Source organism: Musca domestica, unplaced genomic scaffold (assembly GCF_030504385.1).
Source record: "Musca domestica strain aabys unplaced genomic scaffold, Musca_domestica.polishedcontigs.V.1.1 56, whole genome shotgun sequence".
NCBI lineage: Eukaryota > Metazoa > Arthropoda > Insecta > Diptera > Muscidae > Musca > Musca domestica.
Window position 1 is genome coordinate 925,694 of NW_026712356.1, and position 17,108 is coordinate 942,801.

General features: G+C 37.0%; 1 protein-coding gene across 1 annotated transcript in view; it reads right to left on the minus strand.

Annotated features, from left to right (window-relative positions):
- Positions 1-17,108, minus strand: part of LOC101895704 (uncharacterized) — a gene marked incomplete in the record, with an annotated part of 445,807 nt that overhangs the window by 206,149 nt on the left and 222,550 nt on the right. Inside the window, 2 exon segments of the mRNA XM_059128648.1 lie at positions 7,067-7,372; positions 10,184-10,539. Of these exon segments, the coding sequence (XP_058984631.1) occupies positions 7,067-7,372; positions 10,184-10,539 (662 nt within the window).

A 17,108-nucleotide genomic window follows, 5' to 3' on the forward strand; every position in this document is an offset into this window, starting at 1 on the left:
TGGCCGAAAGTGGTGAACTGTCGAATTTGCATTTCTCCGATGAGAAAACATTCGTTGTCCAGCAGTTTGTAAACAAACAAAATGATCGTGTATACTTCGCGCTTCGCCGGGAATGAGCTAAAATACCGCAGAGCAACATTCGGGCAGGGTGGGACGGTTTCTTCGGCCCTTTGAAGGCCGTAATTCGTGCCAAAGGTGACCAATTCGAACAAATCTGAACTTATTCTGTACCTGAACTTATTCGGTACCTCCCTATATTCGGTATTTTGATGATTTTAGAGACATTATTCACGGGAATTGTTTCAAATTTAGTATTTGAAGTTCAAAATGGATACTACACCCTAAGACGGAAAATTGTCTGTGCAGGTCCACGTCTTCGTATAGCCCCCATATAACGGTACCTCCCGATATTCAGTATTTTAATGATTTTAGCGACATTATTCACGGGAATTGTTTCAAATTTTGGTATTTGAAGTTCAAAATGGATACTACACCCTAAGACAGAAAATTGTCTGTGCTGGTCCACGTCTTCATATAGCCCCCATATAACGGTACCTCCCTATATTCGGTATTTTGATGATTTTAGCGACATTATTCACCGAAATTGTTTCAAAATTGGTATTTGAAATTCGTTATGGGAACTACAGTCTGTGACAGAAAATTGTCTGTGCGGGTCCAGGTCTTCGTATAGGCCCCATATATCAGTACCTCCCTATATTCGGTATTTTGACGATTTTAGGTACAATACCCACCGAAATTGTTTGAGATGTGGTATTTGAAGTTCGTGATGGATGCTACAGCCAGTGACAGAAAATTGTCTATGCTGGTCCAGGTCTTCGTACAGCTCCAATTTAACGGCACCTCCTTATAAACGATGTTTTGATGATTTTAGCTACATTATTCACCGTTTATTTCAAGTTTCGAATTTGAATATGGTAATGGCTTATGACAAACAATGCCTATGTATGTCCATTTTATTTTTTAAAAATTTCCAAATTCGTTGCAAATGGTGGAGGGTATTAAAAGTTCGGCCCGGCCGAACTTACTGCTTTTTAACTTGTTTTTATCTTGGAAGATTTTGACTATTTTTAAGGAGTTACAAGAAGATGTACACCGATATTGCATAAATATCTAAAATTGATAGAAAATTCACAATACAGAAGGTGTAGATTAAACCAAGTGTTCCTTTTAAGATTTACAGAAATGGATTTCTAGCAAAGAAACCGATTTTGATAAATCACACATTGACCGCACTGAATTGATATCTCTCTGTAGGCAGGTTGATGATATATTTTTTTTTTTTTTGTAAATATGGCAAACTATGAAAAAATCTTTTTATTATTTGTTGGTAAAAAATCATATTGTTGTGTCCTGAACTCGTAGAGGTAAAATGTGCAGAATCTATCTGGAAAACAATGTAGTGTATAAATCCCTACCATTCTTAAGTTTACAATTACCACTCAGCAATTCACTTATTTTTTTATCTCCCAAAAAAAAGCCAGACAGTCCTCTATATTGTTGTGTTAATAAAAAATAACATTATTTTGGTTTTTATCTCCATAGCATCTGCTTAAATCTAGTCTAAATGGCAAAAAAAAAAAAACAAAGGAAAAGCTAAATGTTTTCTTCAGTACGTGGCAGACATAAAATTAAAAACATTTTGCCACTGGAAACTCTTTATAAACTCATTTCTTAACTGCTCTTTAAATCGAGCAGTTTCCATTGCGTCTTTTGCAAGCAGATAAAACGTTTAGGAGCTACAACCAAGCATCAACGGTGCAGCGTTTCAAGAAGACATTCACATTCAATTGTTTTGTAATGGACGACGGTTGTTGCTTGTCGTCGTTGTAACATTTCTGCAATTTTTCTTTCTTATTTTTTTTTTTTTTTTTGCTTTTCTTTTGTAGCTTTTTTGTTTTGTTCCGTTTCCATGATATATAATCTCCGGCCATGATATATAATCTCCTTGAAAAATTTCCGTATCGCATGGTGGTACAGAAATAGAAGAAGTTGACTTTTGATTAAAGGAGCTCGGTACAACCTTAATTTTCTCCTTCCAATCTCCCAGAATATTCACGCATCTTATATAGCTCTCATGAGCAAGTTTCTTTTTTGTTTTAAGTACCTCCTTATTCTTCTTACTGCATTCGGGATCAGCAGTACAATGTTTGTATGTTTCCTTCCATTCGGCCCATAAACTTTGGATCTCAGCCCGCTCGGCTTCAATCGCCGATTCATTGTATCCCGACGCGTCTGTATCCTTAATATTTTCCTCAAAGCAACAAATTTCCTCACACTGAGTTAAGAATTCTTCTAGATTCGCCATTTTCTAAGTGAAAGCTTATGTTCTTACAACATGAGCAAGAATATCAACAAATTAGATTTCACTTTATCAGTCAGCCAATTGACTTCTAATTTATTTTATGCAATATATCCAACTTTCAAAGAGCAAGAAATATAAATGTTGCCAAAATGGTATCTAGTATGTCGAATTACACACGACAATTTTCTTTTTAATTTTCTTTCCCGTGGGCAAGTTTCCAAAAATATCCAAAATGTTCCAAAAATTTAAGATTCCAATTTAATATAATTTCAAAGCAAAGTCGCCAATTTCCAGAAAAATATTTTCTTTATTTTTCCAAAAATATCCTTATTGAGCAAGTTTTATGCCACAAAATTGTTGTTTGCTCATCCAATAATCATATATATGATGGCTACAATTTGCCCAAAAATGTTTCAAATATAAAACACTCAAAAACATAGTCCAAATCCAATAAGTGTTTTTTTTTTTTTCCAACAGTTCACTCATATGTAACATTCAACTCAACTCAATGTCTCACTGACATATCAAAGTACAAAGATCCAAATGATCCATAAAACGTCATTATGTTTTAACATGAGCCAGTTTTTTATATTGAGAAGGAGAATTGTTCGGATTTGCAAACAACCAACAGTAGAGACAGCCAAACAACAATAAAACCAAATGTTTTTGTTTGCTTTATTTCCTTGCTTCTCTTTTCCAATGAGATACTGCCACCAGTCAAGCAAACAATCTCACATCAACACTTCGTCTCAGCAAAAAATTCACCCTCAGCAGTAAGAGCGAGTAAGAGAAACACACAACTACAATTATTGCAATAAAGAGCAAGTAAACACGGCCACTGAGACAACGCAGCAGCAACCCAACTGAACACAAGCAGCACTGTCAGCGCAAGAGCAAGCAACCAACAGACAAGTCAGCATAAAACAACAACAATGTGCACCCCAATTAAGTGCCAACAAAAACACCAAAAGTGATGATGACGAAAAGTGCCGGTTCAACCCAACAACAACGACACGGCAAATGACCAACAACTGGTAGAAATTCCAAATTTTTGTAACGGTACCCAGGAGTCAACAACTTGTTTTGCCTTGATTTTTTTTGCAAACACCATGGGCAACAACACCATGGGCAAGATATGAGATATGTTTTTTTTTTTCTTCTTCACCGGTTCACAAAGGACCATATGTTGGGGATACTCCTCAACCTTTCTAGGGTTAACCACGGACCACTCGTCCCTGGCCAACCTGGTTCCCACCTGTTGTTTGAGAACTACTTACGATTGTCACGCTGGAAATTGCCTGGGTACTGACGGCTTGTTGTCCTAGTCGTGGTCGTCCACTAGCAGCTATCCGCGGGGAAGATGTTGGGCAAACGGGCCTGGAACCGCCTTTACAAATAATAACTAACCGCACAGTTTTTTCTTCAATTTTGTTTTATTTATTTCAATTCACTTATTACTTATTATTATTACAATAGTATTTTGTTTGTATTAGTTTTAATCCATATGATTTTAGTTTATGTTTTCTCTTTTATTCTTATTTCACTTTTTCTTTCTTGTTAGGTTTTAGTTTTATGTTTTATCTCTGCTGACGGCTGCACTGGTAATGACCGATCACACAAAATTCACCAACGAACGAAAAAAAGAACAAAAGAAGAACAAATAATAAATGTCCTGTGTCGTGTCGTTATCAGTGACCGCCGTCAAAAAAAAGAGCGGAGCGGGCGACGTTTATGGGGATTTTTTTTGGTGTTGCCCTCTTTACGTTTCCCCATAAACACCCACTACGAACTATAAATACGTAATTTGTTACAATTACGGGGAATAATGTCACTAAAATCATATGTCTCTAAAATCATATACGTTATATGGGGGTTATACGAAACCATGGGCCGACATAGTCCTTCTATCCCAATTCGTTAGAAAGATAGAGTGACTGCAAAAGACAGACAGACGCTGATCCAGAATATATATACTTTGTAGGGTCTATTATGAATATTTAGAGGAGGAATGACAAAAGCTAATACACCCTCCAAAGAATGGTGGAGGGTATAAAAATATACAGGGTGAGATGAAAAAACTGCAACCTACTTCAGACTGCTGTCATTTCTAAGCCACTCTTCTGACAGCTATTAAAACTTATTCCAGCAACAGCTCATTATATTTTTTACAAACGTAAAAAAGCAATTTGTTGAGAATTTTCAAGAAAAAAAGTTATTTGTGATGGAATTCCAGCGTGATAGTGTGATTTCTTTATATTTGGCTGGAAAACCACAAGTGGTTATGGTTAGAGCACTCCAGCATTTAAATGTGAATAAATCTTTTGTGTCTCGTCCATCGCTCGTTCCAAAAAGTGCAAGAACTAATACCGCAACAGAAAGAAAATAAACTCAAAAGAGCTAAGGAGTTGCTTCGCTTGGCCGAAAGTGGTGAACTGTCGAATTTGCATTTCTCCGATGAGAAAACATTCGTTGTCCAGCAGTTTGTAAACAAACAAAATGATCGTGTATACTTCGCGCTTCGCCGGGAATGAGCTAAAATACCGCAGAGCAACATTCGGGCAGGGTGGGACGGTTTCTTCGGCCCTTTGAAGGCCGTAATTCGTGCCAAAGGTGACCAATTCGAACAAATCTGAACTTATTCTGTACCTGAACTTATTCGGTACCTCCCTATATTCGGTATTTTGATGATTTTAGAGACATTATTCACGGGAATTGTTTCAAATTTAGTATTTGAAGTTCAAAATGGATACTACACCCTAAGACGGAAAATTGTCTGTGCAGGTCCACGTCTTCGTATAGCCCCCATATAACGGTACCTCCCGATATTCAGTATTTTAATGATTTTAGCGACATTATTCACGGGAATTGTTTCAAATTTTGGTATTTGAAGTTCAAAATGGATACTACACCCTAAGACAGAAAATTGTCTGTGCTGGTCCACGTCTTCATATAGCCCCCATATAACGGTACCTCCCTATATTCGGTATTTTGATGATTTTAGCGACATTATTCACCGAAATTGTTTCAAAATTGGTATTTGAAATTCGTTATGGGAACTACAGTCTGTGACAGAAAATTGTCTGTGCGGGTCCAGGTCTTCGTATAGGCCCCATATATCAGTACCTCCCTATATTCGGTATTTTGACGATTTTAGGTACAATACCCACCGAAATTGTTTGAGATGTGGTATTTGAAGTTCGTGATGGATGCTACAGCCAGTGACAGAAAATTGTCTATGCTGGTCCAGGTCTTCGTACAGCTCCAATTTAACGGCACCTCCTTATAAACGATGTTTTGATGATTTTAGCTACATTATTCACCGTTTATTTCAAGTTTCGAATTTGAATATGGTAATGGCTTATGACAAACAATGCCTATGTATGTCCATTTTATTTTTTAAAAATTTCCAAATTCGTTGCAAATGGTGGAGGGTATTAAAAGTTCGGCCCGGCCGAACTTACTGCTTTTTAACTTGTTTTTATCTTGGAAGATTTTGACTATTTTTAAGGAGTTACAAGAAGATGTACACCGATATTGCATAAATATCTAAAATTGATAGAAAATTCACAATACAGAAGGTGTAGATTAAACCAAGTGTTCCTTTTAAGATTTACAGAAATGGATTTCTAGCAAAGAAACCGATTTTGATAAATCACACATTGACCGCACTGAATTGATATCTCTCTGTAGGCAGGTTGATGATATATTTTTTTTTTTTTTGTAAATATGGCAAACTATGAAAAAATCTTTTTATTATTTGTTGGTAAAAAATCATATTGTTGTGTCCTGAACTCGTAGAGGTAAAATGTGCAGAATCTATCTGGAAAACAATGTAGTGTATAAATCCCTACCATTCTTAAGTTTACAATTACCACTCAGCAATTCACTTATTTTTTTTATCTCCCAAAAAAAAGCCAGACAGTCCTCTATATTGTTGTGTTAATAAAAAATAACATTATTTTGGTTTTTATCTCCATAGCATCTGCTTAAATCTAGTCTAAATGGCAAAAAAAAAAAAACAAAGGAAAAGCTAAATGTTTTCTTCAGTACGTGGCAGACATAAAATTAAAAACATTTTGCCACTGGAAACTCTTTATAAACTCATTTCTTAACTGCTCTTTAAATCGAGCAGTTTCCATTGCGTCTTTTGCAAGCAGATAAAACGTTTAGGAGCTACAACCAAGCATCAACGGTGCAGCGTTTCAAGAAGACATTCACATTCAATTGTTTTGTAATGGACGACGGTTGTTGCTTGTCGTCGTTGTAACATTTCTGCAATTTTTCTTTCTTATTTTTTTGCTTTTCTTTTGTAGCTTTTTTGTTTTGTTCCGTTTTTTTTTTTTTTTTTTTTTTTTTTTTTTGTACCAAAAAAGCTACAAAAATATCTGTTACAATTTTCCAAGTTTAGTGAAGCGTGTTTCGCCAGTTGGGTTTAAACAAACACACATAAAGTTCATAGTTTCTTGTTCGGTTTTTGTTACTTTTTTCGGTGTACGTGTGTGTGTGCATCAATTGACCCCCAGGACGAAATAGGAAAACATAAATACTAAGCGAGAGCAGCACCAGACAAATGAAACATTCAACTGCCATTGTCGCCGCCGCTGTACGTTTGTGTGTGTGGGTGTGTTGTGAATCTACGTTGCAAGTGACAAGCTGGAAATGATTTTCCCCCGCAAAACAAAAAAAAAACGAAACCGAACATAAAAGCCCCTGAAGTGATGTTTTTTTTTTTTTCATACGAACCTTGCCATTTTCGAAAATGCCATTTGTCGAAACTGCACCGCCTACATGTTGCTGCTGCTGATGTTCTGAGGCGCCAGCAACAGGCCCAGCTGTTGCAGCTGTTACTGTACCTGGCGTGGTAAATACATTTGCTTGATAACTATGCTGTTGCAGCGTATGTTCCTGTTGCTCGGGTAAAATGTCCAGAGGTGGTGGTATATAACGTTCATGATGTGTCACGGCTGGCTGTTGCTGTTGCTGCTGCTGTTGTTGTAATTGTGTTTGTGGTGCTACAGCCGCTGTCAAAGGACGCGTTTCAACGGAAATCTAAAAAAAGAGAAATTATTGTTAAAATTTATGGATTGTTATTTTCTGAGGGGGAGGGGGAACAGAATCAAATTGGAGTTGGTGCGGACAGTTCACTTGAATAATTTTTAAGTCAATTATTGGTTGGCAATCCAACGAAGAAGCTAAATATGACAGAGTATTTTCATATCATGGGAAATCAAAATAAACCTTATTGAATGCAGCCCAACAAACAATTTGGAAGATGAACATACACTATATCAGTGTGAACAAGACGCCCTTGGGAAAATAAGACTTTTGAAAAAAGCTATAAGTGACGAAATTCGAGTACTGTTCATTGGGAGGGTGAAACTTGCTCGCGAGCAAAAGAGCTCGAAGAGTTGGAATTTTATACGAAGTTTACTCTTTTGTATTATGACGGAATTCTTCCGAATCACTTATGTTTGAAAAATTAGAGCGAGACTCGAATCGCTCGAAATAGAGTAAGAGATTACTCTAAGACTGAAATCTAGTAAAACTAAGATTGCGATTGCTGTGAACTAAACTAATTCAAGGTGAAGTAAAGAAGCCGAAATTTCAATACGTTTAGAAAAGTAAAACTTTAAAAATATTGCTTTAAGTGTCGAGAGCGCTGTTATTTATAGATATGCCTTTTTTCATTCGGGGTTGAAACTTGCTGGCGAGGGAGAGAGTTCGAAGAGTTACTCTTTACTCTTTTGCTTTATGAGGGAGGAGAGTTCGAAGAGTTACAGATTTAAATGAAGTTAACTCTTTGCTCTTTTGCTTTAGGAGGGAGCGCTGGCGAGTCACTTCTGATTGAAAAATTAGTGTGAGACTCGAATCGCTCTACATAGAGTTAGAGTTTGCTCTAAGACTGAAATCGAGTAGAACTAAGAGTGAGATTGCTGTGAACTAAAATATTTCAAACTGATGTAAACAAGGCGAAATTTTAATACTCTTCGAAAAGTAACTTAAATATGCCTTTAAGTGTCAAGATTTCGCATTCGAGCGCTGTATGTTAAATTCAAAGCACAGATTTGCTTGTTTTCATTCGGGGGGTGAAACTTGCTCGCGAGAGAGAGAAGTCGAATAGTAGCTCTGGTTAACTCCTCACTTTTGTGTTTTATGAAGGAGCGCTCCCGAGTCAGTCCGAAATGTTAGAACGGAAGTCGAATTTCTCAAAATATAGTAAGAGTTTGCTCTAAGAGTGAAATCGGGTAGAATTAAGAGTAAAATTGCTGTGAACTAAGAGGGACTGGTGTGATTGTGCAGAAAATCAAAGAAGAGCAAATAGCAGAAACAAGGACGGGTGGACTTTGTGTACAACAATAACAAAAGAAACAAAACTTTCGTATGCTTCGTTGGACTTATTTGTTTTTGTGTCGTTTGCAGTTGTGGGTTACATACGTATACATAGAGGGTTGCCCATATTCGACGGACCTTTGGGCCCATTCCAATCGACGAGGCTTGTCCGCAGGCAACATTCTTTGCGTCAATTGAATTTTGTACGGGAACAAATGCAAATCAATGCGAATAATCCGTTGTAAAGTGGACCGAGCCATGCCCAACTGCTGAGAACGGCGTTTTTGGGATGTTCTTGGGGACCTCTCAACACTGGCTCGTACGGCAGCGATATTCTCGGCCGATCGCCTTGGTCGACTTTTATATGGCCTCTTCGGATTAGAAAGAGCCTTACCAGTCGAAAATTTTTCGTATAAACGCTTAATGGTGTTCTTAGAAGGCGCACTTCTCACATTTTTTTTTCACAATTGACTTCTTCTGTTGAATGTAAATTTCAACTATTTCAGAGCGCTCGCGTGGCGTGTATTGTTTCATGGTAAAAATCTGCTTGGACTGACGCTTCAAACGCGGTATGTCATTAAGCGATGTGACATCTCTATCAAAAGTTATGGCGTTGCCAGATGGGTCCGTCGAATATGGGCAACCCTGTACAACACTGGTATGACAACTAAACTAACAGAGTGACAAACAAGACTAGAAACTGCTCGCTTTCGAGAAAATTTTGTTCTCACTCTATAACGAGCGAAACAGGTTCGTACATATTTGAGCGACACCGAAAAATCGTTCGATGTTCTTTTCTACTCCCGGGAGAACATTTTAAAACTCGATCGAGTCAACGAAGGGGTCTTTTTGGAATTGAAATTTGTCCCACTGTGTTATTATTGTTTAAAATTTTGTAAAAAGGAACTGAAAGAAGTGGGCCAATATTGCTCTATGTCTTGTCTTAATTTTACAGTTTACCAAGTTTGAACTACAGCGCGTACTCCCTACGTTTTTTGAGGAATTTCTGTTTTATTTTTTTCAATTTTGAGCTACCGGAATTAGCGAAACGAGCTTGTCCATCTCCGAACTCAATCTAAGTCTGGTAAATTTATTAATATGTGGAAAGTTTGGACAAATTTGATACTCCTTTTGAGAGTTATCGTGTTCACAGAAAGAAGAACAAATACGACAGAAGAAGAACGGATACGACTAAATCGACTACAGAGATTCGGAAATCGATTTCGTCCAAAGAGATTAATCACATTTGGTGGCATCAAACTGAGGGTATAATTATGAAAATTTCAAAAAGTCTGCCATTTTTGACATTCTTCTTTTTAACACTAACTTTATACTGTCCCATGAAAATATTATATTCTATTGCATTTACACCCAATATTATTATAATTTTTTCCCAAAACTCCCATTTCACCACTACCATTATTCATTTGATCCCAATGACCTACCATAATTCCATTATTAATAGTTATTTCCGCCACCCAAGAAGAAGGTGTCCCCAAAATATACAAAAAATAACTATGTGCTACATACCTGTGACAATGAGCCATCCTCACTGAATACCGGGTGGCCAATTAAACGTGTGACCTCACGTTGCACAACCAATACCAAAACTGCACCACAGGCTTTCAACACTTGAACCGCCTGATAATGATCGGCATCCACGACGGGTATGCCATTCACACGGATAACTTTGTCACCAACTTTAAGGCCAGCCAAATCGGCGGGACCACCTTCGGTGACACGTGATATGAAAATACCATCGTCATCGCCCTTGAACGGTGTTGAGCCCTTGCCGCCGGCAATGCTCAAACCCAAACCGGCGGAGGTGCGTTCAATGTGTATTTCGTACTGTTCCAAACGTAATTCGGTAACACCATCCAAAGTATCTGCAAAAAAGCAAAGTAGGGGAAAAGTAAAAGTTTAGCGATGAATAAATGTTACATTTTTTGTGAGGCAAAAGTCATTATTTAACATAGATACCTACTAAAGATGGAAAGTAAATAAGCCATATTTATATTTACATAAAAATATAAGTGGGATTTATAAAGTAAAGATACCCTGGCAAATGGAAGGAAAGGAATAGGTAGGGAAGGAAGTAAGTTAGTAAAATGAAATGATGGTCATTGTTTGCCTGGTGGTATATGCGAAGCGCCTGGTTTGCCATGTCTTAAAGTTCAATTCAGTTTTTTTTTTTTTTGAACATGCAAGTCACGTTTCCCAATTACCAACTCCAAAAAGGCGTTAGCATGTGCATAAACAATTAGAAAATGACATGACTTGTAGACAGCCTTGTCCTTGCCAAGGACGGGCCACCTTACCATGGCACGACAATCTGTACTCTGGATAGATTTTATATGGTGATATAGATTCACATCTGGCGTTGGGTGCAAGATGAGGAACAGTGGGAGGTAAAATATATTTCTTTCTACAGAAAAAATATGGCCTCATTGTAAGAACTGAGGTCACCGATAATTTTTTAAATAGAAAAAAATGTGGCCTCAGCGTAAGAACTGAGGTCTCCGAGAATTTTTTTCCATAGAAAAAAAAATGTCCTCAGTGTAAGAACTGAGGTCTCCGAGTATTTTTTTCTATAGAAAAAATTATGGCCTCAGTGTAAGAAGTGAGAACTGCGAAAATTTTTTTCTAAAGAATAAAATGTGGCCTGATTGTAAGAACTGAGGTCTCCGAGAATAGACAAAAATTGGTATCACTGTATTTTGTTCCTTAAAAATATTTTCCTTTGATCCACTGTGCAATCTTGGTTACAAGTATGACATTCTTCCATATGTATAACCTCCAACTTACCATAATTCCTTACACGTTGTTGCTGCTGCTGCAACATCAACATGTGTTGTTGCTGTTGTAGCTGCTGTTGCTGATATAGCTGGTCATCGGCTGCTGTTGGCATATAAGTTGTGACAATTCTAACACGTTTGTCTTTACGTTTCAGTGAATTGCTTGGACTACGATTCGATGATGCCAACGAGCTGCGTAAACTTGTGGTAGCAGGACTATTGCGACCAGCCAATGAATAGGCGGTACCACTACCACTACCCGTACTAGTTATCGAACCGGCACGTTTACTTCGAGGCAATGTATTATTGCCTTCTTTAACTTTAATTTTAACATTGAACATTGCGGGCTGTTAGCTTTCAATTTCACGGGGCGGTGAGGAGCGTTGTGTGTTGCTCAACAACCTTTTAATATTTTGCTCACTTTCTCTGTCTTTCGTTAGGCGTGTTTAGTTATTCATACGCTCTATGGGGGATTTGTTGGGGATTTATTTTGGTTATTGATTTGATTTTTTCTTATCTAATAGTGAATAAATTTTTTGTGAATTCCTTGTTTCTCTCTCTCTCTCTCTCTCTCTCTCTCTCTCTCTCTCTTTTGTTGTTGTAATATAAATTAAGGCATTGTGAAGATTCTAAAGCGATCTAAAAAACGTTCTATTGGAATAAGGATTTAAAATTATTTTTCTTATTTTAAAGTTTTAATTTTTCTTATTTTTAAGTTTTAGATACAGAAGTCGGAATGGAAACCATTTATACTGTGCAACACAGACCAAGTCGTCTAAAGCTGCCTCCCTTAGAAAATTCAATTTTCAAATATTGTATCATGTTCGCGTGGTATTAAATTATTAGCCGTAACTCGATTTTTAATATTTTGATTTAATATTAATTTATGCACCTCAATTGATGCCCGAAAGCCGCCAACTACATTTTCCTGCACTAGACAGCTGTAGTCCTCCATTATTATTGCTCCTGGCCTCATTAGCATAATGAAATGGAATTCGATTATGTTCTTCCAAATGAAAATGGAAATTTATTATTATCTACAAATCGAATGACCAAAATATGGTGAGAGATTGACATTTCACATGTATTTTTTATGAGTGTGAATTAATTGATTGGGATATTCTGTAAAACGGCAAAAGCAAGATTCGAAAAAGGAAATTTGACGACCTTACCAAATTTGGGCTTTGTTCTAATTAACACCGACGTCTGTCGGATATAAACTTGACTTTTTTCTAATATTTATGCGAAAATGTTTACTTTTTTGAATATTTTCTGTACATCTAAATCTGCCGGTACAGTTATATGAGGGCCATACGTAAGCGAGGATATGTAGAGGAAATTTTCTGCCATAGGAAGTACTGTCCACTGCGAACTCTAAATTCCAAATTCAAAACAATTGAGCTAAAATCGTCAGGTTACCGAATACTGGGAGGTACCTTTATATGTGGGCTATACGAAGGCGTGGATCTGTAATTCTGTTGAAATGCGTAAATCAAATCATTAAAATATCGAATATTTGAAGGTACAGTCATATGGGGACTATACCAAATCTAAGACCTATATTTTATGCAAGGATATTTTCGACATACTGGGGACTCAGAAGGCCAACTTACAGCGAATTCGGGCTAAAAAAAAACAACAAAAAGCCTGTGAACAGCTTATGGCAAAACGTGGACCAATATAGCCCATTTTCAATACTAAAAGTGCTGCAGACCTAAATCTACATTATTTTAACAATCTACAATCTATCATCTCGTTCGGAAGCTAGAGTGATTTCCATAGACGGACGGACAGGGCTAAATACGCTGATCCAGAATACATACAGGGTGAGATGAAAAAACTGCAACCAACTTCAGACTGCTGTCATTTCTAAGCCACTCGTCCGACAGCTGTTAAAATTATTCCAGTGATAGCTCATTATATTGCTTGCAAGCGTACAAAAGCATTTTGGTGAGAATTTTCCAGAAAATGGCATTCAAGCGTGATAGTGTGATTTTCTTATATTTGACCGGAAAACCATAAGTGACTATCGTTAGAGCACTCCAGCATTTAAATGTGAATAAATCTTTTGTGTCTCGTACCAGCGCTTGTTACCGTGATACTGGTAGCGTAGCCCGACGTCAAGGAAGTGGACGTAAGAAAACATCAACATCAGCAGAAATGGTTCGGAATGTAAAGAAGCGACTTGATCGAAACTCGCATCGCAGTGGCCGAAAAATGGCTCGTGAGCTGAACATATCGCAATGTTCCATCCGGCAAATATTTAAAAATGAGCTCGGGGTAAAGCCATTGAAAGAGTTGCTTCGCTTGGAAGAAAGTGATTAACTGCCGAATTTGGTTTTCTCCGATGAGAAAACATTCGTTGTCCAGCAGTTTGTAAACAAACAAATTTATCGTCAGCTGAAAATGTGCACCTTCGGTTGGCCGCCATAACAGCCGATGATCGCTCTTCGCTCGTATTAATCGACCGTGGCATCAGAATAAATGCCGAATTTTATCGCGAAAATATTCTGGAGGGTGTATTAAATCCTTGGGCACGTAAACATTTTGGCCGCAGACCTTGGATATTCCAACATGACTCAGCACCATCACACTCAGCACGCGCCACCTAAGAATGGTTACAAAATGAGGTTCCTCGCTTCATTTCCAGCGCACAATGGCCACCAAAATCTCTGGAAACCAATCTGTTAGACTATTGTGTCTGGAGTATTTTGGAAAGCAAGGTTGGCTCTAAAATATACCAAAGTGTCGATCACCTCAAGCAAGCGCTTCGCAGGGAATGCGCCAAAATACTGCAGAGCAATATTCGAGCAGCGTACGACAGTTTCAATGTTCGCTTGAAGGCAACAATTCGTACCAAAGGAGACCAATTCGAACAAATCTAAACTTATTCAGGAATTCGATGCATTTCCGACATTTTTTGCTCTCATTCAATAACATTTCAAGAAAAATTTAAAAACTATGCCGTTTGACTTTGTTGCAGTTTTTTTTTTATCTCATTGCATATCTAGGTACAAAAGTTTCCAGGAAAATTATATTCGAAATATACATAGTGCAGTGGACGTTACGTTACGTGTCACGAAGTTTACGTGCTTTTTTTCTCTTGATTTAAATCGTATCAAATCTAAGTCTAAATCTCCCATTATACTTCATTTTCCGTCACACTCGAATCCATTTATAACTCTCTCTCTCTCCCTCTCTCTCTTGAAACTTGATGTACCCCAGCTCCTCATAGAATGTATTAATAACATTCTCATTTATGTCATTCTCAGCATCAGGTATCCCAGTAGAGGGATAGCCTTAAGGATGCGCGTGCTTTAACCTAATCTAACCTAACTTAAAAAAAAGAAAAAAACAAGTAAAAAAGCTGTAATTTCGGCCGGGCCGAACTTTTAATACCCTCCACCATTTGGCACAAATTTGGCAATTTCAAAAAAAAAATAAATAAATAAAATCCGTTTAAAATTCTGTTAAAATCTTAAAAAATGCCTATACGGCGACGTAGACCTGCATAAATATACTTTGTTGGGTCTGACATGAGTATTTCGAGGAGTTACAAACGGAATGACAAAATTAATATACCCTCCATAGTATGGTGGAGGGTATAAAAAGTAATCAATTAACAACTATTGTTTTTTATTTAAATCTCAACCACAATTAAAGCTTTCAATTGAATGCAAAAATAACGCCGAATTTCTATTTTAGCGGTAATATGGTTCCATTTGAAATCTGCTATATTTATTTTATTTGCAATACAGATTACCCGAAACATACTTTTCTTATGTCGCGCCAATGTAGAGTTATGAAAAAATACAAATTTAATAAAATTCAATAAAAAAAAAACACCAAGAAGAAGAACAATCATCGCCAAATTGTTCATGATTGCTAAAAGTCGATGTAGTTTTTTCCCCCATCTTCTTTCATCTGCTATTTTATATTCAATGCTTGGGGAAAATGCAAATTTTTATTATTTGTTAAAATGCCATGTTCGACAAGCTCTCTAACTCAAACCCCACACGCAATGATGTAGCAGGAAAAAAAAAGTTACCACTTCTATAGAGCGGGGATTGAAAAATACATATGGGTGTGTGCACAAAAAGATATAAGAATAACCAAAATATTATGTATGTTGAAACATTGTGAATTTATTGAAACTTTATATGATTTTCTCTTTGTAACAATGGATTTAAGAAAGGATAACATGAAATGTACGAGGGGTGGTAAGGAATGGCATTTTGTAAATGATAAAAATTTGACATATTTTTCCATTCTAGGAAAGTAGAGAACTTAAATTAAAAATAAATGACATTAATCAAATATCTAAAGACAGTGGTGAATATAAGCCGGTAAAAAAGCAGCAGCCGAAATTTTAAAACCCTCTTATTTGGAACGAACTTTCAAAATTTAATAATAAAGCTCCGTTGAAAATTCTGCTAAAATTTAAAAAAAAAAAACGAACATCGAGGGTTGTCGTTAGACGGGTCTAATATTAATTTTCTGCCAGTGAAGGCGGTACTTATTATGAACTCTAAATACCAAGATAATTCTGTTGCAAAATGAAGGTAAAATCATCAATATGGAGTTATATGAAGGGAGGGACCTCTATAAACAGTTTTCGCCAGAGAACATTGGCTATGTGATCTTCATATGCGAATGTTTCAAGAAACCAGTAGAAATTAAATTAAATTATACTTTTTTTCGTAATGGTGATCCTTTTCAGATCCAACATGATTATAATTCTGAGAGTCATTTAAAAGACATTTCTTTATCGCACGATTCCAGTCTCAAAAGTCATTGACAACTATTTGTAAAAAATCCATAATTCTTTCTTTGAGAATCCATTAAACACATACAGGGTGAAAGAAAAAATCTGCAACAAAGTCAAACGCCATTTTTTTTTTCTTTTTTTTTTTTTTGAATGAAAGCAGATAATGTCGGATATAGCATCAAATTTTAGAATAAATTCAGATTTGTTCGAATTAGTCACCTTTGGCACGAATTATGGCCTTCAAACGTCATACGCTGCCCGAATGTTGCTCTGCGGTATTTTGGCCCATTCCCGGCAAAGCGCTTGCACTTGGTATTTCCTAGTGCCAACATTGCTTTTCAAAATACTTCAGACACAATAGTCCAACGTATTGGTATCCGGAGATTGTGGTGGCTATTTTGCGCTGGAAATGAAGCGAGGAAAATCATTTTGTAACCATTCTTGGGTGGGGTGTACTGAGTGCGATGGTGCTGAGTCCTGTTGGAATGTCCAAGGTCTGCGGCCAAAATTTTTGCATGCCCAAGGTTTTAATACACCCTTCAGATTAATTTCGTAATCATATTCGGCATTTATTCTGGTGCCACGGTCGATTAATATGAACGGAGAGCGACCATCGACTATTATGGCGGCGCACATAATCACCATGGCCGACGCTTTAGTTCTGGTGCCCAACAGAAGGTGCACATTTTCAGCTGACCTCTTTGGCAAGTAAACACGATCATTTTGTTTGTTTATAAACTGCTGGACAACGAATGTTTTCCAAACCAAATTCGGCAGTTCACCACCAACTCTATAGCTCTTTTAAGTCTATTTTCTTTCTGTTGCGGTGTAAGTTCTAACATTTTTTGGAATTTCAATGGCTTCACCCCGAGCTCATTTTTAAATATTTGCC